Here is a 27,530-nt window from a genome sequence, read left to right on the forward strand (position 1 = left end):
AACTCAGAAGTCTATATGCTATAAGAGGTACTCTTCAACTAGTTCTCTATATATAGTTAATAGAATTTCATCCTCAATACGAACATCATTAATTAATGTCAACAAATTTTCAGAGAATTGTTTAGGTTAAAAATTCTACCATTTTTTTGCAAGAGATGACAAGTTTCATAATAAATGTTTTTCATCCAAACACCAAAGAATAATGTGATATTAGGTATTCATAAAAATAGCACCAGTAATTATCATTTTTAAAGAGAAAAGGATTTATTTTAAAAATACATGTGTGTGTATATATATGTTTTATTGTTAAAAATATGTACAGTTTTCAGATACATTTATTTCGCAAAATTCTTTTATAACTTAAAGAGGACAGAAAAACCTATCAAAATAATGACTATTCTCTTAACTCTAATACAAAATAGACTGTGAATTACATTTAATCCTTATACTTCATCTTCATTTTTATTATTCTCATTTTCTTATGGTTCGCTTGGAAATTTGATTTCTGTGAGTCCTGATGCAGTCTGTATTTATTTCTATAGATGACAAAACTGAGAATAGATTTGCAGCCGAAAAAGATGAGTATGGATCAGATACAATGAGTGAGATAAATATTGTTGGCCGAATTACACTAAATCTTTGGAGAATCATGAGAAATGAGGTAAGGTACTTTATTTGAAATTTGGTTTGGAAGTAAGAGATTAGATCAATGTAATGATTTAATCATTATAGAACATTAGTATAGCTTCCTATGTAGTGTATGCTTCTTTGTGAATTACTTTTTTTATACTTAAGAGTTTCAAAAACAATGACTACTTTCTAAAATGCAAAGCTATAAAAGTACTTAACTTCATTATTGATGATTTTTTCCCTGTTTCTGTCTAAGCACAAATAGCATTGGCTATGTAAGTCTATAGCTGTCAATAAAATGTTATCTTGTGTCTATGGAATGTTGTATAATTTCATCACTTTTTGCTCTGAAATCATTTTTACACAAGGCCAGATAAATTCAACTTGGCTTTTTTAATTTATTACAGTAAGAACAATTTAGTGTAGACATGGGAAAGAACTTTTTGAAATTAGGATATTTAAAACCCAGGTGAATTAGAAAGGGACTTCCCTCATGGCTCAGTGGTAGAGAATCCACTTGCCAATGCAAGAGACGTGGGTTTGATCCCTGGGTCAGGGAAGTCCCCTGGAGAAGGAAATAGCAACCCCCTTTAGTATTCTTTCCTGGGAAATCCCATGGGCAGAGGAGCCTGTCTGGCTGGTCCATGGGGTCACAAAAGAGTGGGACACAGCTTAGCAACTCAGCAAGAAATAGTGGAAAGACAGTCCTTGGCAATAGTTAATAGCACATTCCAGTTGAGTTTTTGGAGACCCAGATAAGGAGTTTGGTAATATGAAACTATCTTACTAATATGAAGTCACTCACCAAAAATGTAAGAAAAAAGATATCTACAATAAATTGGTCTATTCTCAAATTTTGGACTTACAATATCAGATAAAATGTTTATATTTTAAAGAGGATTCTATTCTTCCACTACTTCCTTTTGAAACTACGTTCTATTTCTATTGTACACTTATTATTTGTTGTGATCTTTTTTGGCTCTTCTAGGTTTATATAAAAATTTGAATTTCCAGGCACGTTCTCTGCAATTCTTTTGGGACCTATCACACAGTAATTCTTCCAGATAAGGAAATACACTCTTTATATAAAATTTAGGTATTCTTGCTTTTAAGAATAATTTTATTTATTCATTCATTCATTTATGGCTGTGCTGGGTCGTCTTTGCTGCTCGAGCTTTTCCCTAGTTGCTGTGAGTGTGGGCTACTCTCTAGTTGAGGTGGGAGGGCTTCTCATTACGGTCACTCGTTGCAGAGCATGGACTGTAGGGCACAAAGCCTTCAGTAGTTGTAGTATGTGGGCTCAGTAGTTGCAGTTCCCAGGCTCTTTAGCACAAGCTCAGTAGTTGTGGCACATAGGCTTAGTTGCTCTGTAGCATGTGGGATCTTCCTGGACCAGGGATGGAACTTGTGTCTCCTGCATTAGCAGGCAAATTTTTTTTTTTTTTTTTTAACCATTGAGCCAGCAGGAAAGCCTTATTTCTCTCTCTGCACCATAGACCTGAAGTTATGCTCACATTTTATCTAATTTGAAAATGTACCTAATTGAGGATAATTTTATCCTGTTGTTTCTTCTTAAAATATTGTCAGCACAGTAATGCCCCAGTGATTTAAAAAACACAGTTGACCCTCAAACAACATAGCTTTGAACTAAACAGGTCCACTTACTGGTGAATTTTTTTTCTCCAATAAACACATACTACAGTATTATACAGTCTGCAGATTGGTTGAATCTGCAATGCGGATATGCAGACATGAAGAGCTAACTGTAAAGTTATACACAGGTTTTTCAACTGAATGAGGGTCAGTGCCCCTAACCCCTGTATTGTTCAAGGGTCAACTGCAACTCCTGGTGACAGCACAGGATATGAAAGGTACAGAGATTATGATGTATTTGTTTCATATATTCTATTACGTATTTCAGACTTCAGTCTCTGATATTGCCTGGAATGAACATATAAGTATATAAACACAAAATTAAATAATCAATTCTTAGTTTTAGGCATCTTTTCATTCCTGAAGATCCAAAAGGCACCTCTAACAATTATCAATTATTAGCTTAAAAAAAAAATCACAGTTTATTATTTTTCTTTTTTAAATCACAGTTTAAAGAGTAAGTATTTTTTCAAAGTTCAGGGCTTTCTTTAGTCCTTCCAGAAAATTCAAGGTCAAGGGTTTTCTCTAACTCTAGGCTGAATGTATAACATCTCTGCTCTTATTTTTGTATCTGTGAGGAACAACTGTGAGAAAGTTATGAGTAGGGTAATTTGTCCTGGTCTCCCCGAACTTTCCTAGATGAGCCAAATTAGATTATCACTTTTTTCTAACCCAAAGTGGCAATTTGGAAATTTCCATGAAATTCTGAGTATACTTGTGGGAAGTATTGTCTTGTATCTCAAGTTGTACAGAACTTTAAGGGTTAGATTTTGGCCCTAAGAATTTCTTTATGTTAGAGGCCCTTAGACTATTTTTTCTGGATTTAAACAGTTCCAGAAGCTCCTTTTTGTCTTTATTTCTTTGTATCTCCCTACAGCACTCAGCTATTTCTAACTCTATTATTGTTTTCTTTAATCTTAAATTTGTTTTTAATATATTCTTTATTTAAAATAATTTATATTTTCTATTTTAAAAAAGCAGAAGAGTTTGTAAAGTGAAAGTGAAATCCCCTTGTTCTTTCTAGGACACCTCAACAACAGTTGCACCACCCAGATACAATTTATAGCTGAATGGATATCTTTTTTTTTAATGTTACTTTGGATTTAAAATTTATTTTTAAAATATACTATTAATAGTTTTCACTGTCCTGTATAACTTTAATATAGAATTATTGCTATTCCCTCTAGACTCTGAATCCTCAGTAACAAAGTGCCTCTTAATAAGTGCTCATGATATACTTGTTGACTGACTGAATGAAAGAATAAATGACTCTTCCCCCAAAGGATTTTATTTAGAGGACTTCCAGATATCAACTCAATCCAGGCTTTTCAAGAATTTGCAAAGTAGGTTGGAAACAGATCAGTTTCAACAAATATTGAACTGATTCAGTTCAACAGCTATTACAGAACGCCATCTCTAGTGCACAGATCTGGGCAGATCTGTTTTATATTTAGATCAAGTTAAGTTTTATATAAAATTAAGATTAAGGGTATAGCTGTTTCCTCTATTTTAGCAGTCTTTGTTGCTGCTTGAGCTTTTCTCTAGTTGCAGCGAGCAGGGGTTACTCTTGATTGTGGCATGCAGGTTTTTCATGGTGGCGTTTCCTTGCGGAGCACAGGCTCAATAGTTGTGGCGCATGGAATTAGTTGCTCCACAGCATGTGGGTTCTCCTCAGGTCAGGGATCAAACCCATGACTCCTGCATTGGCAGGCACATTGTTTACTACTGCCACAAGGGAAGCCCCTGCTTCAGTTTTCTCTCTGAAATAAGAAGCACTGTTTTTAGCTGAGAGTGAGCAGTTGGAGGGGCTCTTTGGGTTTGAAGAGAGAAGTGTCATCTAGGGGAATTTGAGAGTGGTTAATTAAGAAAATATAGAAGATAGGCATTGACTACCCAATTGAGATTTGCATGAGGAAAGTAAAGTGATACCTGCCAACTGTGTTCAGATTCACAGATACAAGTACAGAATGACAGAGGTTTAGATTTCATCACAGCTTGCAGGCAAAGAATTATGGCTTTACTAAAATTGAATTAATTACAAAGGAAGCAAGAGGGGGCAGAGAACCAAATGTTAGTGTGAGGTTAGGATTATGATAATTAACTGTGAAATAGAGCTAGGTTAGGAGCAAAGAGGTCAAGGCACCAAGGGGAGTAAACCAGAAGGAGACAGTGTTAAGAGTATGGGTTGCATGAAATTATGGAGAGGATACAATTACTGGTAATCACAGGTCTCAGAGTATGATCGTTGGATTAGTTAAGGTAATACAGAGGCACTGATGTGATTTTATCTCAGAGACTTGTCTCCTGATAGTGGTGTAGAAGGGGAGAAGACCAGAGGTAAGGAAACCAGTAAGAACATTATTGTAGTACCTCAAATGAAAGTTGACAGTGATATCAGGATTCACAAAACAGTTTAGAGAGTACGCAGGAATTGGATGTACAAAAATATGAAGAGGAAGATGTGTCGAGAATGATAATCAGGGTTCTGACATAGATGGTTTAAGATCATGTTTAGATGGGAAACTGAAGATTAAGAATAATGAGCATGAGAAATCAGTCATATATCCTTGTAAATATACTCAGCAGACATTTAAGTAGGAAAGTCCCAATTATGTGGTAGAGTCTGGATGCGAGGTACAGCCCTGGAAGTCACATTAGAGTGTGGATGAGATCACTGAGAAGTAAATGGAGAGAGCCGGCAGGGTTGATGCAAGCACAACGTTTTTGTGAATGAAAACATTTTGAGAAACAGAGGAATCAGAGGCTAAGGAGGAGTAGTCAGATAATAAGTTCTCTGAGGACAGAGAGCATGTTTGAAAAGAGTGTGGGGGTGGGCAGTGATGTGTATGTATACAAACATCTCCCATATATATGGTTTGGATAGACCGTCTGTCACTGACCCTACAGGCGAATAAGAGCCAAATGAGACATAAATGATATATACATTTAGAGGAAAGGCAGATCACTGTTGAGTCTTGGTGCAGAGTGAAGAGTGAGTGGGAAGGAGGTACAGAGATGTGGCTGCTGTCAGAGAACACTATGGGAGATAGACTTGTTGCCAATAATTGGCGTGTAGTAGGGTGCAGAGTAAGCAGCTGTAACGAAAGAATACCACCTAGCAATGAAGAAGATGGAAGCTGTTCACACTGAACAGCTGTTGAATCTCAAAGGTAATTTTGACCAAAAGAAACCAGATAAATAATAGTACATGTTAAATGTTCCCATTTAAAGTATGGAAATATGAAGTTTTAAAATGAACAAGCCTAGTCTATAACTTTGGTGAGTACTGAGTGGGAAAGGGCACAAGGCAGCCTTCCAGTGCCCTAGAAATTTCTTCATCTATGTGGTGATTACATGGATGTATACATACATTAAAATTCACGGGTTCACTATAAATTTGTGTTCAGTTTAGTTCAGTCACTCAGTCGTGTCTGACTCTTGGTGACCTCATGGACAGGGAGGCACGCCAGGCCTCCCTGTCCATCACCAACTCCCAGAGCTTACTCAAACTCATGTCCATTGAGTCAGTGATACCACCCAACCATCTCATCCTCTGTTGTCCCCTTCTCCTCCCGCCTTCAATCTTTCCCAGCATCAGGATCTTTTCCAATGAGTCAGCTCTTGGCATCAGGTGGCCAAAGTATTGGAGTTTCAGCTTCAGCATCAGCCCTTCCAAGGAATATTCAGGACTGATTTCCTTTAGGATGGACTGATTGGATCTCCTTGCTGTCTAAGGGACTCTCAAGAGTCTTCTCCAACATCACAGTTCAAAAGCATCAATTCTCTGGGGCTCAGCTTTTTTTTATAGTTCAACTCTCACATCCATACATGACTACTGGAAAAACCATAGCCTTGACTAGACAGACCTTTGTTGGCCAAGTAATGTCTCTGCTTTTGAATATGCTATCTAGGTTGGCCATAACTTTTCCAAGGAGCAAGCGTCTTTTAATTTCATGGCTGCAGTCACCATCTACAGTGATTTTGGAGCCCCCCAAAATAAAGTCTGACACTATTTCCGTTGTTTCCCCATCTGTTTGCCATGAAGTGATGGGACCAATGCCATGATCTTCGTTTTCTGAATGTTGACCTTTAAGCCAACTGTTTCACTCTCCTCTTTCACTTTCATCAAGAGGCTCTTTAGTTCTTCTTCACTTTCTGGCATAAAGGTGGTGTCATCTGCATATCTGAGGTTATTGATATTTCTCCTGGCAATCTTGATTCCAGCTTGTGCTTCATCCCGCCTGGCATTTCTGTATAAAGTTTATGTCAATCAGAACTCTTAATTGAAGACTCTGGGGAAGTGAGGAACAACTGAGAGAGTAAGGTGATAGGATAATAGGGCCCAGGCACTTCCTCATTGTCTCCTTCCTCATTGTCCCTTTCCTCTTTATATCCTGGCTCCCCTGCAGTGATTCTCTGATTGCCTCTCCCCATTCTGAGGAATTTGTTTCTGAAGTGACTAACCATTGTATATTGCACATTGACTCTATGAATGGAAAAGTGTAACCATACCTCTTATCAGCCGATTCTTTTGTCAGTAAATAAATGGCCAAGGACTACAGCACTTTCTTCCTTTATGTTAGTTTTGGCTTTGATCTGTTGTACTTAGTACATTATTCCGAAGTTTAACTCACTTAGATTGCCTTCTAAAACAAACAAATAACAAACTCCTAATTCTTAACTTTTAGATTCATATGTCATAGCCTTGACTAAACAGACCTTTGTTGGCCAAGTAATGTCTCTGCTTTTGAATATGCTATCTAGGTTGGCCATAACTTTTCTTCCAAGGAGCAAGCGTCTTTTAATTTCATGGCTGCAGTCACCATCTACAATGATGAAAACCACTCTAAAGATTAAAACATTCCACATATCTTAATTTTAGACTTCATGTTTTCTTTCCTTTAATTTTACTTACAGCTGGGATTATAGCTGAGCATTTTTACACTTTTGCGACACTAATAAGACCCAAAGTAGAGTGGGTGCTACAAGGTTATAATAGTTTAGCCTTAATCCAATTTATGAAATAAATTTATCTATTTTAATCTATTTGAAATAAAATCAACTCAGAACATAGGTCTGCCATCTGCCTCAGGTATTACAGACCAATTTCTAAAATTTTATTTAAGTGTATTTTGAGATCACAGAATCTCCCAGCTAATCCTTACAGACCAACTTATTACATGGGAGACTTCAAGTCTTCCCATAATGAAAGAGCTACAAGGTGATCTTTGCTGGAGAGATTTTTTGCTTGTTATAATGATGATGTATACTCTAGCAGAAGTATTGGTTTGGTCTGAAGTGCTAAACTCTGTATTAGGTAATCATATAACTACCTGAGGTCAGATATTTGGTTCCATTTTCTATGAAACTAAATAGAAAAAATTTTAAAACTAAAATATTCATTAACATGTACAAGAGTCATTCAAGTATGGGGATTTGATAATGAGTTATTTATTTTTGAGGGAAGTACTCCAGGGCAATACCAATTTTTGTAAAAATGGTAGCAATTTACTTTCAAGATAATGTGTTATTAATTACCTGTTTTATACTGGTGACTTTATAATAAATAGGCTCATCCCAAAGTTTAAAAGTCTGTGTATCCAAGTGTAAGTTACATACACACACTCCATGAGAGATGCCACATTTTGGTGCTGTTTTTCTGGAGATTGATATAAATTGTAGATAAAGTGAGACCGGTTTGGGTAACTGGACTGAGATGAGCTTAACATTCAGTCTCTGTTTTGTACTTGTTGGATTGTAGAGGTAGAAAAGAAAGTATTTGAAGATTATTATATACAAATGTGAAGTGCTATCTGAACTGTTCCCCAAGCTGCCCTAAGAATGGTGACTGCTGATTCCTTAATTTTCATTTACAGTGAAATAACTGTCTTTGTCTAGATTGCTGTGTCTTGTAGGTATTTATGAGAGATCATCTAGCTAGAGGTATGTTTTTATGAATTTGGACCCTTTTCCAGTATTCTTTTCCCAGTAACACAGCTTTCACTTACATATTTAGAAGATAAAGAAACATTTCTGCTATTTCTTTTTAATCTTCTGCTTTGGGGATGAAGTTAAGTGACCCTATAATGTCCATGTATTGGGTCTTAGTTCTGATGTAATTCTTGTGAGCAGGATGAATGCCTGCCTTTAACTAGATAACTCATTCTTGAATCTGTGGGAGCATGTTAATCAGCCTGTCATCCAGGACCAGAAAGTAAGTATGGGAAGAACAAAAAATTAACTTGCTTGACAATAATCTGTTTGTCAGTATTTGTATTGGCATAGATATAAACAGAAGTGATAAGAACTGGGATCTCTAAAGTAAGTATTATATGACCAAGTTCAATCTTACAGGTCTGATTATTTTTCCAATTAAATGTTAGTTTAGTACAAACATTTCTGTCCTGTAGGCTGTGTCTACATAGTTTTAAATTAATTGTGATTAAATTGTAACACAGATTATTTTTACAAGTAGCTTTCATATCATATGAAAAGTTAGAAATAATATTTAGAATCTTTTAGAAACAAATTCACATGTAAGTATGAGTGTTATTATAATGGAGTTTTTCTTTTTTTTCCCCCTAGGTGGCTCTAAATAACTACACCTTTGAAAACGTGAGCTTTCATGTTCTTCATCAGCGTTTTCCCCTCTTTACTTTTCGGGTCTTATCAGATTGGTTTGATAACAAGACAGATCTATACAGGTAATGTTTTATAACTCTGAACAGGATAATATCTCTTTTTAAAAATGAATAGTGAAAGTGGAAGTCAGTCAGCTGTGTCCAACTCTTTGTGATCCCATGGACTATACAGTCCATGGAATTCTCTAGGCCAGAATACTAGAATGGGTAGCCTTTTCCTTCTCCAGGGGATCTTCCCAACCCAGGGGTCAAACCCAGGTCTCCTGCATTGCAGGTGGATTCTTTACCAGCTGAGCCACAAGGGAAGCCCAAGAATACTGGAGTGGGTAGCCTATCCATTCTCCAGTGAGTCTTCCTGACCCAGGAATTGAACCAGGGTCTCGGCTGCATTGCAGGCAGATTCTTTACCAACTGAGCTATCAGGGAAGCCCTATTACTGGAGTATAATTTATATACAATAAAATGCACACATTTAAAGTATATTGTGCAGTGACTTTGAAAAATGTATACACCCTGTAATCACTAGCCCAAACAAGATAAAGAACATTTCTAACACCCAGAAAATTCCCATATACAGCTGTCATTAATCTATTCCTTAACCACCCACATAAGTACAAATTGAATTTCGATTACTATAGATTAGTTTTTCAGTTTTAGAACTTTGTATTACTAGAATTATTTACAGACTACCCTTTTGTGTCTGTCTTCTTTTAAGAAACTCAGCATGTTGAGATTCAACCATGTTGCACATGTTTGTTCCTATTTATATTACTAAATAATACTCATTTGTATGAGGATACCACAGTTTACCCAGTCACCTGTTGAGGGACAGTTGAGTTGTTTCTGGTTTGAGGCTGTTGTGAATAAAACTGTATGCATATGTTTTCATTTCTCTAGGATTGAAGTTGCCAGGTCACATGATTAGCATGTTTAACCTTTTAAGACACTGCTGAATTGTTTTCTTTGCAGTTCTTCTAGTGCAAGACTGCTAGAAACAAATTCTCTCAGCCTTTATTTATCTAAAAATGTCTTCATCTCCCCCTTATATTTGAATGATATTTTCACTAATTCTAGAGTTGAGAATTCTTTTTCTTTCACTGCTGTAAAGATTTTATTCCCTTTTCCTGTGGACTTCATTATTTCTGATGAGGAATCAACAGTCTTGCTCGTTTTTCCAGGGTATGGAAAAGTCAAGCTTAATGAGTGGATGGCTGTTGCTATTGTTAGCCTATGTAAGGCTTAGAGTGGAGATGGGGGGATTATTCACTTCCCCAGGCCCAGAGTTAGTCTGAGAGTTCCTGTTCTCCTAGCCCTTGGGGATGAGGCTTCTACAGCATTCCTGCTCGTCCCACGATGGCGATGGACCTCCGCTTTGCATCACTGCCAGGTCCTGGTCCAAGCAGGTTTCCTGACTCTCCCACAGAGGAAAACAGCTTACGTGTTTACTCCTGCCTCTGCAGTGGTATTTCTTTGCCTGAAAGCTATGGTGGGAATGTTTCTTTCCCCTTTCCTAGTGGTAGACAACTGCTGCCTCTTACTTGGTACAAGGCCCACAGTTGGAACAGGGGAGGTTTCCTGCCCTTCCCTCTAGTGCAGCTTTTACTACCAACCTTCTCCCAGCCACAGACATCTTTGGCATCTCTTCTTTTCCCAAAGATAGTGAATCTCTGCATAAACCCTAAGGATTGGAGAGTTTCCTCCTGGTCCCACAGCAGCTCAAGGTTCCATATGAGAGATGGGTTGGAGGAAGTTGCAAGGTTTCATTTCTGTGCGCCCTGCCCTAGTGTCTACGGCTTCCAGTGATTCTACTAAATAGTCGTGCTGGCTCATACATGACCTTTAAGAATTTAATAACACATTAACTGTTTCCTTCTTACCTGCTTTTATGAGTTGTCTCTCCCTCCTGTTCTCTGCCAAGGATGAAATACGTTATGTGTCCTGTCTATCCTTCAGTGGGTTTGAAACTACGAAATTTAGTTCACCTGATTCTTTTACAACCTTAACTTACTTTAGGCTTCAATAAAACTTATGATTATGTATATTATCCAGGTTTTTATCATTGTTGGACTGGAGTGACATGCTTTTGCTGCTTTCTACATCTGAAGCAGAATTACATTTTCCTGGCTGTTGTCAAGTTTTTTTCTTTTTTCCTTTGTTTTCCATAATTTCAGTATGTATATTATACTAGCTGATAGTGTCCCACAGATCATTGAGCCTCTGTACATTTTTCTTCATTTTTTTTCTTATGATCTGTCTTTAAGTTTACTAACTTTCTTCTATTGTCACCAACCTGCTGTTAAGAACAACCAGTAAATTTTGTATTTCAGTTATTTTTAGTCCCTCAGTCTCATTTGGTTTTTTTCTTTTGATAGTTTCTGTATTTGGCGGATTTCTCTGTCCACTCATTAAGACTGTATTTTTCTTTTAACTTTTTGAATATCTTTTCTTTAGACTTTTGAACATGCCTTGTGATAGTTTCTAAATTCAGCACCTGGCCATCTCTGTATTAGTTTCTGTTGACTGCTTTTTAACTGTAGGTCATGTGGTTTTGTTTCTTTGCATGATTATGTAGTGGATATTACTGATGTTCCGTTGTACAGATTCTGGATTTTTATTATCCTCCTCTGAAGCATGTTTATGTTTGTTCCAGCCAGCAATTGAGTTACTGGCTGATCATCTGAGCTTGTGCATACCTGCTTTTTATGTTTTGTTAAGATGAATCTCTGGAAAGCGGAAAGTGCTCTCTAAGTCCCTCCAACTTGACAAGACTCAGTCTCCATATTCTATCCCACAGGCCTGTTGTTAGTGCTTGGTTTTAGGTTTGCCTCCGGTGGCCTTGCTTTATGCCTTACTCCCAAGACATAGTTTTTCTGAGCTCTCAGCTGGATGCTTCGGTTGTTCATAAAGGGTTAATGAAGTCTCTCCACTCTGCCATGGCCAGACCTTCAACTACAACACTGTCTTACAAGTTCTGTTGCAGACTCAGGTCCCCAACAGCTACTCTCTAGTAAGCCTCTCCCTGCTCATTTTTCAGCGTAGCCCTGGGCCCCCTCAAAAGAAACCCCCATCTGTACTAGTAACTCCTAACTCCTTCCCCTTGCACAGATGCCCTTTTCCACAGATTGCAGATACAGCCTGCCTGAACTCTAGACTCTTGTCTCCTCGTCAGTATAGCCACACTTTGCTCAGACCTAGCATACTGCACTGGGTTTAGGAAATTATCTCCAGGCAACCTGAGGCTCATTTCATATGAGTTTCCCTTTTCTCAAGGAGCATAGTCCTACACTGCCTATTGCTCACTGCCCAGAAACAATTACCCTGAATCTTTTATCCAGAGAGCTAGTCTAGTACCAGTTACTCTTCTGTAATCTGAAATGAAAGTTTCCACCTCTGCTTTTCTTTAAAGGTAAAATGGATAGTTAATAAGCTTAGAAAATGTCTGTATAAAAAACATAGTCTTAAAATTAATGTATCTGATGTTAGGAATGAATAGAGCTGCTTACTGAATTATAAGGCCATATGATGGTGAGGATAGGAAGATTGAGCCTTAGAAACAATTTGCTCTGTTTGGAGTAACTGCTTTCTGAGCATGTCCACTTGTCTTCCAATCTCCTTTAAGGAATCTCAAGGAAGTGAAGTGAAATCACAGAAAATACTGAGCTTATGATCAAAGCCTTACAGAAATAGAAGCTTAGGAGAAGTTATATACCAGTAAATAAAATGAAACTTTATATTAAACCTAACATTAACAGCTGCATTCAGTGGTTTGTTTATAAACCCCAGAGAGTTCTAAATGTATATTGTGCTACATCTAATTAGGTGTTATATAGGATGATAAGTATGTTTTTGCCAAGTAAAATCAAGAAAGTGGACTTAATATATTTTAAAGAAACTGACTGAATCCACATATATGCATTATCTTAGCTTTACATTTGGCTGTATGTATTATTGAAGGATTATATGAATGATCAAAAATAATACATATTAAAATGTGATACAGTTTTTTTGCCTATCAAACTAAAATAGTTTTTAAAATTGCAATCCCTAGTGTTGACAAAGATGCATGGAAACACTTTACTAGTATGAATGTAAATTATTAAGATTATCTAAAAAGCAGTGTGTCACTTCATATTAAAAAGACCAAATCTAGGAATTTAGCTTAAGGAAATATTTAAGCATCTGTACATAGACTTAACTACAAAGATGCTCATCCGTGGTGGTCCAGTGGTTAGGACTCCTTGCTTCCACTGCAGGGAGTATGGGTTTCATCCCTGGTTGGGGAACTTAAGATTCTACATGACACGTGGGGTGGCCAAAAGAAAAATGTTCACCACAGCATTGTTTATAGTAATAAAAGATACTCAGCAAATCCACTACATTGTTACGACCATACAGTAGTATACTCAATAGCTATAAAAAATACGTAAATGTGGAGAAATAGTCGCAACACATTGTAAAAAATGTAAGTTATAGAACAGTATTTCTATTCATTTTACTTTAAAAATCGAGTGTTAATAAGGTTTAAGGGTTTTTTTTGTTTGCTTCGTTCTTTTCAACAGTTTTATTTGGATGTAATTCTCTCACATACCATACTATTCACCATTTAAAGTGTACCGTTCAGTGGTTTTTACTGTATTCCGAGTGGTGCAACCATTATCACAATAAATTTTAGAATATTTCCAATCTTCATCTCTTAGCCGTCACCCTCCAACCCTTCCGTCTTCACCTCCTTCTCCCCGCCATCCCCATCTTAAGCAACCACTAGTCTACTTTCTGTCTCCATAGATTTGCCTGTTCTGGACCTTTCATATAAGCGGAATTATCAGAATACACGGTCCAGATTCATTCATGTTGTAGCATATGTTAATACTTCATTTCCTTTTTTACCAAATAATATCCCACTATGTGGGTATATACCACATTTTACTTATTCATTAGTTGATGGACACCTGAGTTATTTACACATTTGGCTGTTTTGAAAATGTTGTTATGAATATTTGTACAAGTTTTGGTGTAGGTGAATATTTCTGTTCCTCTTGGACATATACTTACGAGTGGAATTGGTCAGTTATACTCTGTTAAATCTCTGTCTTTAACAATTTGAGGAATTGCCAGACTGTTTCCAGTGCAGCTGTACTATTTCACATTCCCACTGCAGTGTGTGAGGGTTATAATTTTTCTACATCCTCACTAACACTTTTATTATCTTTTTAATTATAGGGTGATTTCTTTTTCTTTTCATGTTCATTTTCTCATTTTTTGTATGGATTAATCATGTGTCTTAGGAACAGGTTTTTAAATAATTTTATTGAATTATTATATGACTATCTTGTTTTAAAACCCACATAATTAAAAGTTGCAATATATTTGAAACTTAATATTCTTTAAATGAATAGGTTTTATTCTTTATCATATATCTTTGAGTCATTTTTATAGTCTAATAACAATACTAAAATCAAAACTTCCTTTCATAACTTTGGTGAAGGTTTTTGTTGTTTGCTTTTTCTTTTTAATCGTTTTATTTATTTATGTTTGGCTGTACTGGGTCCTCATTGCTGCACAGGCTTTCTCTAGTTGTAGCGAGAGGGGGCTACTCTCTAGTTGCCATGCACAGGCCTCTCATTGTGGTGTCTTCTCTTGTTGTGGAGCACGGACTCTAGGGTGTGCAGGCTTCAGTGGTTGTAGCACATGGACTCAATAGTTGCAGCTCCTGGGCTCTGGAGCACAGGCTCAGTAGTTGTGGTACTTGGGCTTAGTTGCTCCACGGCATGTAGGATCTTCCTGAACCCAAGGATCAAACCTGTGTCTCCTGCATTGGCTGGTGTGTTCTTTACCATTGGCTACCAGGGAAGCCCTATTGTTTGCTTATTTATAAAATGGTAGGGTAAAGAGATTTTCAGGGTTTAAGTCAGAACAGAATATTGCTATTTTCACAGGAAATACTGATATGACATATTTGTTTACCTTATGTGTGGTCTTATTATTTTCCTGGTTTTTCTAAATCTCCACCAACCAAGTCACCGTTTCTTCCCGTAAGACACCAGTGCATACTTTTTTTGAGACTGGTATTAACAGTGATGACTCAAAGTGTCCATGTTCTTTAAAAGCCTATAGATAAAATAATATAATTGTGTAATTATTGCATCCTCAGCAGTGGCATCTAAGACAGTGTTACTGCTTGCCAATCCAAAAACAGAGTAAGATCAAGCAAAATATTGAAAATAATTAGCCTTATCACCTTATCACAAGTACTGTTTTGAACTTTACATATTTTCACTAGGTTTTATGACCTTGAAATATCTGCAGTTTTCTAATCTTTATCTGTCCTTAACATATTTTGATAAAGACTCCATCATGATTCCCCTCTAAAATAACTTCACTTTTAATAGGTAATTTTTGGCATAATGAAAATGTACTAGTTTCAAGTACCCAAATGTTTCCCAAATGTTCATAGCATGGATTCTCTTTTAACAGATGGAAAATGGTCGATCATTACATTAGCCGTGTCCGTGGAAATCTCCAGATGTTAGAACAGCTGGACCTAATTGGGAAAACCAGTGAAATGGCTAGACTTTTTGGCATTCAGTTTTTACATGTACTGACAAGGGGTTCACAGGTAGGAAATCAATTTTCTTGCACACTTGAAAGTTCTATGTGAATGACAGACTTTGGAGCTGTTGAGATGGTCTGATTTTTTTTTAACTTTGTGTCTGGTAACTAATATGTAGCTGGTTACAATCAGATCTTGTCATTTTGTTTTCTGGAAAAGCTTAATTTCACTTAATAGCTTTGCTTTTTTATTTTCTCTCCATACCAACTTTTTGACCACTGCTGAATTTTACATGGTAGTAAAAAAGTAAATGGCTGTGCCCTTGAGGATGATATTATGTTCCTAAATACTGTCATTGTGATTAGGGATGCTTTGAAATCTGCTTAGAACTGGAGAAGCGGCAAAGAACCTCTTTTGTTACACAATCCTACTTTTGGGAGTTCCAAAACTTCCAACAGACAACTAATATTTTTTTAAAAAAAGAGGAAGGAGGATTTGGGAATCAATGTAAGTGGGCTGTATCACTTTTTTAAAATATTAAAGATAAATGGGACCTTAGAAGCCATTTAACTCATATCTCTCTAATTAGATTCCCAAGGATATCATGAAAGATTTTGTTTAAAATGCCTTGCTGAAATGGTTTCCTGCTTTTATTCAACAAATATTTATTTGTATACTTTTAGTGTGTTAAATAAACACTGTGCTAAGCCATCTGGGATACTATATTAAATCACTCAGATTCCTTAACCTCATAAAATCTTTTATTTTAATTCTTTTATGTCTATAACATTCCCCCAGTCTACCAATTCAGTAAATATAGCAAACCTAGAGCTCTAATTACTTTAGCATTACTTGTTGCTATATTTTATTTTATTGCTTTATATTGATTTTACTTATTTATACTCCCATGAGTTTCAAAGCCTATTTGAGCTGGCTTATAATAAAAGGCAGAGAGATACCTTAAAACCATATGAGAACATTTCAGGGAACCCATACTGGTTTTTGTGAGTGCTTTTTTTTCCCTCAAACTACAGACTGTCCACTTTATAGCTGTTACTATAAACGATCAATAATTGCTTGATTACTTTTTGTGAAGGACGATTATTAACCTTTCAGTTTTGGAATCCTTGTGTTTCCTTCTTGGGAAATTGAGATAACATTTATCCATTTCAAGTCTCCTGATTGCCATCCTCTCATTTTCCCAAATAAGTTTTTGAAAGATTATTGACCAGCCTTTTCAATGAAATTGTTACATTGTACAGCTGTCTCTTCTCCATCTTTTATTATGATATAGCTATCTTTAAATCTTAAATGTAATTGTGTCTTTTTAAAATTAGCTTATTGTATAAGTTATTTGACATATTTTATAGTTTTTATAAAAGTTATGAAAGCTGATTAAATAACCATTACTATGTAACTGTGGTATGAGAAAGTCATGCAGCTGTATTTTGAAGAACAAAACATCTCCCACGTGATTCTCGACATATTCAGAAGACCAGTATATTTGTTTTTAAGTTCTTCTTCTCTCCTTACTCCACCTCTCTGCCTGCAGTACCGTGTGGAATCAATGATGTTGCGCATTGCTAAGCCAATGAACTATATTCCTGTGACACCTAGTGTACAGCAGAGATCTCAGATGAGAGCCCCACAGTGTGTTCCCCTAATTATGGAGCCCGAATCTCGCTTCTACAGCAACTCTGTTCTCGTCTTGGATTTCCAGTCACTGTATCCTTCTATCGTGATTGCATACAACTACTGTTTCTCCACCTGCCTTGGCCATGTGGAAAACTTGGGGAAGTAAGTTTTTTTCATATTTACAATCATTTTGTTATACGTCATACTTCTTACTAAACTTAGACTGTCTTTGAGTGTCTCTCTGCGTATGAGACTACCATTCTGAGCAGGATGAATGGGCTGTAATACAGCTAGTCCACTCTTTGTAGTTGTGTGTGTGTTGGGGGGGGGTCATTGTATGACTAATTCAGCATCATGGATAGATAACTCATGGGAACAAGACTGCAAATACTATCAGCCTTGCAGTTTATCTGTTTCACTCTTCATGTGTATCTGTTAAATAAGACATATTTGTTAAATCTTGTTAAATATAATCGTTGTTATATTTGTTATATCTTGTTTACCTCTTGTTAAATAAGAGTTATATAAAATTTGTTGGTATAAATCACTTTTCAGTGGAACAGTCTGAGGATTATGATCTTATAACTTTAGCTGTTAACTTCCTCTTGACTTTTCTTAGAAATAGATTTCTTTTAAAAAGTTAAATTGTCAAATGTTAGATTTTATTCATGTCAACCAAATTTTTTCTCATAAGAAATGGCCTTCCTTTATAATATTTTTGTGTAAATAACACCAAGTGTTATAGTTTTAGTCTGAAGTATATTCACTCCTTATAGAAAGCTTTTATGGAAATTGTCTTGGTAATTTTGTCTTTTTAATAAGAATAGGAATTTGGAAAAGTTGTTTACAGTCTTTTTGAAAGTGAAAGTCACTCAGTGTCTGACTCTGAGTGTCTGACTCTTTGTGACCCCATAGACTGTAGTCCATGGAATTCTCCATGGCCAGAATGCTAGAGAGGGTACCTTTTCCCTTCTCCCTGGGTTGGAAAGATCCCCTGGATCAAACCCAAGTCTCCCACATTGCAGGCGGATTCTTTACCAGCTGAGCCACAAGGGAAGCCCAAGAATACTGAAGTGGGTAGTCCATCCCTTCTCCAGTGGATCTTCCTGACCCAGGAATTGAACTGGCATCTCCTGCATTGCAGGCAGATTCTTTACCAACAGAGCTATTAGGGAAGCCCCTACAGTCTTTTTATTTAAGGTTTAAATTTTTCTTTAGGTAATTTTAGTGTAAGGTAGTTATATGTTGAGATGAAATTTGGTATTTCAGTATAGAGTTTTCCCCATATGTTTTAGAATAGTGCCATTTAAGAAATGTTTATTTTAATAAATTGTATTTAAAGAACTGTTTTTTGGTAACTAAACAAATTAACATTACTAAGTATATGAATTCATGTTTAGATGTTTAAAAATGAATTTCCAGTAGAATTAGAAAGATTCCTAAAATTGCCCAGAATCTCTGTTCTATGATTTGAGAAAGTATTTGCTTAATTTTTTTTTTTTTTTCCTTAACAGGTATGATGAGTTCAAATTTGGCTGTACCTCTCTAAGAGTACCTCCAGATTTACTTTATCAAATTAGGCATGATATCACAGTGTCCCCCAATGGGATAGCTTTTGTCAAGGTAATACTCTCTTATAAATGAAAGGTATCAACTGTGATTTAACCTTTGGAGAGCTAATGGTCTAGATGTTGTTGGCATATAATACGAAAAAAAGAAAACTTACTTCAGTATCTCAAAAAAATCAAAGATACAAGGAATCTTCTAAGAAACTTTTTAAATCTTTTTTTTTTAACAATGATCTTATTTTGCATGAATTTCGTTTTAAATCTTTTGTTAGATTTTAGTTTTTAATGAACTATTGCAAGAAATAGATTGCATATATACCTCCTGCCCTCTGTTAGAATCTGGTCGACTTAGATAGCTATGTGATGATCACAACAGTGTTAACTTACAAAGATTAAAACTGCTTTAGCATACACTTTACTAACTGTTATATATATGTTAAATTAAGACTGTCTTAGAAGTGATATTCTAATATATTTATTGATTTTATTTTTAAGAAGATACCCAGACTTATAACAGAGTCCTTTTTTCTCTCTCTGTCTCCCCTCAAAAAGAGACTAAAAAGCCTCATAAATGAATAAATCAAAGGCAAGTAGGAAGAGATCTAGGAGAAGATTACATTGCCTCATATGCCAACTTCATTCCTTTTGTTTCTATTTCCTTAGCAGTGAGTCTGTAAGAATCACGGGACAGTAGAGGAGGTGGTGGTGGTAGCATGGACCCCACGAGCCCTCAGATTCATTCTGGTGTACTTAGCAAAAGTAGCATCATTCTCTACCAATCAAAGGGTGCTGTGTTTAAAGAGTACTCTAAAATTAGCCATTTAGATAGGAGGGAAAATTCTACCAAGAGAGTTCAGGATATATTCCATTTTGGAAAACGTTATATTTTAACATAATAACACATCATGTCTTAACATAAACATGGCTGCTTCAAAAGATACACAGAATGAATTAGAGGTTAGAATATGTTTTCATTGTCACATATCTACTAGCTTATTATTTTATCTCCATTTAACAGCATTTTAAGAGCTTGCATCTACATTTTGACCCAATGTGTAAAGCTTAATGAAAGTTAGATTTTTTTTTTCTTTTAGTATTCAGGAGTGTGATTATACTATCCCTGAGGTTTTAATTGTTCAGTCTGACATGCATTACCTTGCACGTGTCTGTGAATCATCCTCAAAGTTAATACTGTTTTGTGATTTTCATTCCTAGTGGAGTTCTCATAAATTCTCCCTAGTCTTGATTAATACAAATGATTTTTTTTTTTTGGCGTCAACAAATTTTATCACCTCACTATTCATCCCCTCTTCCAGATTGCTAATAAATATAGGCCGGAGGGGATGGCTTAGTGGTCTAAGCATCAGATTTGAAATACCTAGAGTCCCTGGAACTGCAGGTTTGAATGTCAGCAGAGTCAACCCAGCTCATCATTCTTCCAAGGTAGATAAATGGAGTTCCATGCAGATTACTGTGTGGGGTCATTAGGATGAGATCTTTTAAAACTGAGGTTTGTTATGAGTGATACAAATCCCGTGTGTCTTTCTGAAAGAGTGGGGTCTTGGATCAAAGTTTTGACAAAATTTCCCTCTGAACGCGTATGGTCTTTTACATACTAGTCGGTATCCTCCTTCCTGGAGGTCTCTGAACTCACTTAGTAGTGCTACAGTAGATTTATAAACATTACAGGAACCTTTTAGGAGAAAAGCCCTCTTCAAAAGAAAGAAAATGTGATGATTTTATATTGACTGCCACTGGTCTTGTGGCCACTCTTATTATTTGTTTCAATTCATGACAGTTGGCCATTGTTATACTTTTTGCTTCCTTCTTAATTATCTAAATCTATAATATTTATGGGATCTAAACATTCTTTTTTTTTTTTTTCCTTTATGATAGCCTTCAGTAAGAAAGGGTGTGCTACCAAGAATGCTTGAGGAGATTTTGAAGACTAGACTCATGGTGAAGCGGTCGATGAAGGCTTACAAGCAGGACAGAGCCCTTTCACGAATGCTTGATGCACGTCAGCTAGGACTTAAGCTGATAGCAAATGTCACATTTGGCTATACAGCTGCTAATTTTTCCGGGAGAATGCCGTGCATTGAGGTAAGTGATAACAAGTCTATAGCTTTTTTTAAAAGAGACTAAAGCAGCATTAAATGAATACCTGTTCATTGAAGCATTTTGTTTTGAAACTTTAAAGTGTTTCATTTCCATGACATAGTATCAGTTTTTCTTGCAGGGCTTATGTACATATACATTCTTGGGGATTTGTGGGTTTTCTCTATGAGAACTCTATTTAATGATGATTTTATAAATTAGCATACACATTTCTGCATATCTAGATGACCATATCAATTATTGGCATGAGGTTTCTGTGCCACCGTTACAGCACTGTTTACAGTAACACTGGTACTAAATAATTCCTTTTAATGTATTGATAGAGATCTGAGGCTAGTTCATTTGTCTTCTGTAAATGTCAAAAAAAAAAAAAAAATCATTCCATATTTACTAGTATACCGGTAGATATAAAGTAAAACCTTTCTCTTGCAGTAGTTCAGTTCAGTTCCTCAGTTGTGTCCGACTCTTTGTGACCCCATGGACTGCAGCACGCCAGGCCTCCCTGTCCATCACCAACTCTCAGAGTATACTCAAACTCATCTCCATTGAGTCGGTGATGCCATCCCACCATCTCATCCTCCATTGTCCCCTTCTCCTCCCGCCTTCAATCTTTCCCAGCGTCAGGGTCTTTTCAAATGAGTCAGTTCTTCACATTAGGTGGCCACAGTATTGGAGTTTCAGCTTCAGCATCAGTCCTTCCAATGAATATTCCAATGAATATTTCCTTTAGGATGGACTGGTTGGATCTCCTTGCAGTCCAAGGGACTCTAAAGAGTCTGTCCAACACCACAGTTCAAAAGCATCCATTAAGATACTTCATTAAAAAGACTAATTTCTTGTTATTTACTAAATTAGGGTGTTAATTTGACATAAATACAAAGTAGTATGACAGAGTAATAGAATAATTCACTAATTGAGAAAAGGACAGAGTATTCTTGTTTGGTTGATGATCTTTTCATGCCAAATGAAGGCTAGAGCATTGTGGTATGCCATATTTGCAGTAGTTCAGCAAAGGAAAAGCAGTGGAAGAATAAAGTCCCCAGACAGCTCACAGTAGGCAAAGTAAACTCCAAAAACTTGTGCAAGGGACTTTGGGTTATATGTCCAGCATGTCAGAAACTCATAGTCTCCACTCTGTCCTCCCACCAAGTAAGCCAAACAAATGGAAGAGTCAACAACTTTTCTTAGATCTGTTGGGGAGGTGAAGTCACAGGGTAAACTGCTACCCCTCCCCACAACTGAAGAGGCCCAACAGGTCAATACAGAGACTCACAGCTTACCAGAGCATAATCCAAGAGCACAAGTCTGAGAACCAGTGCCACGGTAAAAATAGGACCATAACTGATGAATTGCTGGAGGCTCAGGGTAAACAAATCTGAGAGAGAAAAAACCCCAATGGACCCAGTCATCAGGGTCCCCATACATCTAGGAGCTGACTAGATGGACCTTTGTTGGCAAAGTAATGTCTCTGCTTTTCAATATGCTATCTAGGTTGGTCATAACTTTCCTTCCAAGGAGTAAGCATCTTTTAATTTCATGGCTGCAGTCACCATTTGCAGTGATTTTGGATCCCAAAAAAATAAAGTCTGACACTATTTCTACTGTTTCCCCATCTATTTCCCATGAAGTGATGGGACCAGATGCCATGATCTTCGTTTTCTGAATGTTGAGCTTTAAGCCAATTTTTTCACTCTCCTCTTTCACTTTCATCAAGAGGCTTTTTAGTTCCTCTTCACTTTCTGCCATAAGGGTGGTGTTATCTGCATATCTGAGGTTATTGATATTTCTACCAGCAATCTTGATTCCAGCTTGTGCTTCTTCCAGTCCAGGGTTTCTCATGATGTACTCTGCATATAAGTTAAATAAGCAGGGTGACAATATACAGCTTTGACGTACTCCTTTTCCTATTTAAAAGAATATATATAGTGTATTCTGCTTTCAGATCAGAATTGAATTAAACTAGAGATCAATAACAGAAAGATAGCTGGAAAATTCCCAAAATACTTAGAGATTAAATAGCCGATTTCTAAATAACACACAGGTCAAAGAAAAAAATCTCAAGAAATTTTTTAATTATTTTGAACTAAATGAAAATACAATTTATCAGTGTGTGGAGATCAGCAAAAACAGTGCTTAGAAGGAAATTTATAGACTGAACGCGTCTCAGCTTGATCTGAAAGGATACCTGCATGCCAGTGTGCACTGCGGCACTGTTTACAATAGCCAAGTCATGGATGCAGCATAACTGTCCGTTGGCAGAGGAATGGGTAAAAAGATGTGGTACGTAAATACTACGGAATATTACTCAGCCTTTAGAAAAGTGGAAAAATTCCATTTAGAGCAGCTTGGATGAATGTAGAGGGTGTCATCCTGAGTGAAGCAAGTCAGAGAAGGAGAAATATTGTGTGGCATCCTTTATATGTGGAATCTAAAGAGAAATGATACAAATGAACTTACCCACAAGACAGAAGGAGACTCACAGACTTATCAGAAAACAAACTTTTATGATTGCCAGGGGGAAGGAATGGTCATGCACACACTGCTATATTTAAAATGGATAACCAACAAGGACCTACTGTATAGTATATGGAACTCTGCTCAATGTTATGTGGCAGTCTGGATGGGAGGGTAGTTTGGGGAAGAATGGATACATGTATATGTATTGCTGGGTCACTTTGCTGTTCACCTGAAACTACCACAGCATTGTTGATCAGCTATATCCCAATATAGAGTAAAAAGTTAAAAAAAAAAAACAAAAAACTAAGCATAATACCCTCAATGTCATCCATGTTGCTGCAGATGGCAAGATTACCTTCTTTTGTATAGCTAAATAATATTTCATTGTATATAAACTACATTTTCTTTATCCATTCATGCATCATGGACACTTAGCTTGTTTCCATGTCTAGACTATTGTAAATAAAGCTGCAGTGAACATGGGGATATAGGCATCTTTTCCTGTTAAGAGTTTTTGTTTCCTTCAGATAAATACCCAGAGGTGGAATTGCTGGATCATATGGTTGTTCTACATTTCCACCAACAGTGCACAAGCGTTCCCTTTTCTCCACATCCTTAGCAGTATTCTTTTCAGAGGATTTTTACTTTAAATATTTTTCTTATTATGACTTTTCAGGATCCCAACCATTGGCTAAATTGTGAAACCAATTAATTTTTCTTCTTTTTAACTCCATTCTCTTAGCCCTGTAATCTTATTTATTAGGAACTGTTGCACAGAGTAGCAGAATCAGTTTTAATGTAATTCCCACTCCTTTCTTCTCAATCAGTTTTAGTGTAATTCCCACTCCTTTCTTCTCCCCCAGTGCTCGACGGTGCCCGTCCCTCCATGCCTGAGTTTTTCATAGTGCATGGACCTCAGGGCCAGCTGCAAAAGTTGTGACTCTTCCAGGTGTAGTTTAAATGGGTCAGAGTAGATGGCAGGAGGCAGACATTTAGGATCAGTGATGTGTGTATTTATTTGTATGTGTAGATCTCAAAATCACATTTGACTCTAATTCTGGATGGCTTGCCCACTTAGCTATTTGCTATCACATGTTTTTATCTTGTGAAAGTGGCAAAAGACAGATTGAACGTTTCATTTAAACTCGAATTTCAATTAGATGACATGATTGATTCTTTTAATGTATTAGGTTGTAGTTCATATTCTCAAGGTTTTCTAATGCACAAAAGGTCTCAACAGGATTTATGATCTTAATTTAAAAACCAAATTAAGTTTCTGTGATCAGTTTATTTATTCCTTTGTTCATATACTTAATATTTCCTTTGTAAATATCTTTAAACAGCCTTTTAATTATTACTCAATCCTGCATTAAGTTCATATAATTCATATTTTACAGTAAAATGGGAAAGATCATTATATATACTGTTTGCAAAAGGAAAAGTACATAATTCTTACTTTAAAACTTTAAAAAGTAATGTTCCATTTATGCTGAACAACAGTTTCCGCAGCCTTTAGCTTTAATGAGTTTCGTAAATGAAGCAGCGGTGCTGTACTAGCCTCCTTAATTTATTTAACTATGAAGTATAATTAGCTTGCCTCTCATATTTGTCAAGATCCACCATCTTTTTTGCTTTGTCAGCTTACACCATGATCATTGTTAAAACTCACCAATCACCAATGAAAGAACCCTTGTTAGACATATATCTGCTTACCTGATATAAATTGAACACTGTGATACATTTTCCATCATATAATCATGCATTTTTCCTTGCATTCAGTATTAATATAAAAATTATGTATAACCAATCACTGAGATTCAGGTTCAGCGTAAACTTTTTTTTAATTTATTTTAATTGGAGGCTAATTACATTACAAGGTTGTAGTGGTTTTTGCCATACATTGACAGGAATCAGCCGTGGGTGTACGTGTGTCCCCCCATCCTGAGCCCCCCGCCTCCTCCCTCCCATCCCATCCCTCAGGGTTGTCCCAGTGCACCGGCTTTGAGTGCTTTAATGAGACTGAAATTATTGTGACACTCCAACAGAAAAATACATGCACACACATGCATATACATAGTGTGGTCTCCTGCTGGTATAAAGGCATATTAGAAAGTCCTTCAATAAATAAGGTTTATTCTTCTAGGATCAAATATAGCTATCCTTGTATACAGTGCAGTCCATTGTACTTACTGATACATTCACACAGGCAAGTCTGTATATTGATTGGTTTCTTCTTTTAAATTATTCATCCACCCCATTTTCTTGTTGAGTACTTGAAGAAGGAATAATGAATGGCTCTGGTGACTATTTTGTTTTATTTTCAGTGTTCTTTTCTCCTTGTTTCATTTTTAGAAATATTCAGTAATGAAAATTAAGTATTATACATTAAAGTCTATTGTCTTATACTAAACTATATTAAGAAATTTTTTTCCAATGTGTTTGTACCAACAGGTTGGTGATAGTATTGTTCACAAAGCCAGAGAAACTTTGGAACGAGCTATTAAACTGGTGAATGATACCAAGAAATGGGGTGCCAGGGTTGTATATGGTGATACTGACAGGTAATGAACTTTCTGTTTTGTAGTTGTCCTTTTGCATCTCTTCAGATGTTCATTTCAGTGTTTGAAATGCCTTAAGGATAATCCTTCCTAAGAACAGATTCTACCTAAGTTCTCTCCAGTTTTTGTGAGCCGCAGACTGTGAAGATTCCCATGGCATCTCTCCAGGTAGCAAGTATGTAGATGTGATGGTAGGTTAGTTGTGTCCAATTCTTTGCGACCCCCTGGACTGTAGCCCACAAGGTTCCTCTGTCCATGGGATTCTCCAGGCAAGAATACTGTTGTGGGTTGCCATTTCCTCCTCCAAGGGATGGATGTGCCCAACCCAGGGATCAAACCCACATCTCCTGCATTGGCAGGTGGATTCTTTACTGCTGAGCCATCTGGGAACCCCTAAGTATTTAGATAGGGATCTGCAAAAACTGTATATACAGGAGTCTAGTCTGTTTAAAGAAAGAGTTTTTAATGTGAAGAATTCCTCAGATAGCTGCAGGTCTCTGAATTTAAATATGTATCTTAAAATAATCAAAATGTTTTTGAAAGACAGTTGCCAAAGGTATGAGTGGTTCACTTTTCAATGGGCCCCAAAAATCTGTTGCCCTTCTTATATAAACAGTTCATAGACAGTTTTTGCTTTGATTCCAGAGGCTCACAGACTTCCTAAAGCCCATTATCTATGAGCTGACAAAGGATAGGACTGCCTTTGAATCCTAAAAATAACCTCAACCTGTCTTACTTTGATATTTTACAGGACCCGGTTATTTATGTAATATCCTATTTGTATGACTTAATAAAATTTTTCTAGAATATAGGAGTTACGCAAGTTTCTTGGAGTCTGAAATTTTCTTTTCATATTAAAGGCTTAAAGTCACAGTGTGATCATTCTAAGAGCACTTGCCTCAGGAGCTCTGATCACTTTACAGTGCAGCGGACCGATCAGAAATAATGCTTCTAATCACTGAAAATAGCTTCCAGCTAATTTTTAAATAGCATTTAGTCTTCTCCAGTTTTTTAGTGCCCATAAAATCAGCATAATCATATTAATGCTGAATAAGACCTTGCCTTCACATAGCAGCTGTTTCATTATCAACAGGTGGGGATAGTTTGAAGTTATCCAGGCCCCATTTATCCATAGTCTCTACTGTTCCCCATCAAAAGCCACTCTTCACTTTGAGTATTTCACTGCTCTGTAAAACCACTTCCGCTGAGAGGTCTAGCAAAATAAAAATTACTAGGACACAGTTTTCCAGAGCTCCTCACAAAATAATTAGGGAAGAGGAGAAAAACTTTAAATTACTGAATTTAATTCAGGGTCTTAAATGTCAGTGGTTGACAGCACACACCCAGAATCAGAAGTTGGCATGATTCTGATTGTAGTTATGTTGTTTAGCCTTTAAGATTTTTAGGAAATCAAACAAATCAAAAAACACAGACTTAGAATGTCAGACTGGAAGAGGACTTTTGGGTCAAAGTTTCCATGTGGCTGGAAGAAAACCCTAGGAGGCCCATTCTCCGGTGCTCCTTAGGAGCAGATTCCCCTGGGGTAAGAAGTGTGTCTGAGATCACCCAACTAGTAAGACATAGAGCTCAGATGGTAAAGAGACTGCCTGCAATGCAGGAGACCAGGGTCTCCTGGGTCAGGAAGATCTCCTGGAGAAGGGAATGGCTACACACTACAGTATTCTTGCCTGGAGAATTCCATGGACAGAGGAGCCTGGTG

The 27,530-nt window shown here is 36.6% G+C and overlaps 1 protein-coding gene across 1 annotated transcript in view; it reads left to right on the forward strand.

The window, feature by feature from the left end:
• The window catches only part of REV3L (REV3 like, DNA directed polymerase zeta catalytic subunit), a 175,314-nt gene that overhangs the window by 127,678 nt on the left and 20,106 nt on the right, over window positions 1-27,530 (forward strand). The window contains exons 20-26 of the mRNA XM_068985110.1: window positions 543-661; window positions 8,869-8,987; window positions 15,399-15,540; window positions 17,027-17,271; window positions 18,624-18,732; window positions 20,574-20,780; window positions 25,704-25,813. Coding sequence (XP_068841211.1) covers window positions 543-661; window positions 8,869-8,987; window positions 15,399-15,540; window positions 17,027-17,271; window positions 18,624-18,732; window positions 20,574-20,780; window positions 25,704-25,813 — 1,051 coding nt within the window. The remainder of the gene's footprint in view (window positions 1-542; window positions 662-8,868; window positions 8,988-15,398; window positions 15,541-17,026; window positions 17,272-18,623; window positions 18,733-20,573; window positions 20,781-25,703; window positions 25,814-27,530) is intronic.

Source organism: Capricornis sumatraensis, chromosome 13 (assembly GCF_032405125.1).
Source record: "Capricornis sumatraensis isolate serow.1 chromosome 13, serow.2, whole genome shotgun sequence".
Classification (NCBI taxonomy): domain Eukaryota; kingdom Metazoa; phylum Chordata; class Mammalia; order Artiodactyla; family Bovidae; genus Capricornis; species Capricornis sumatraensis.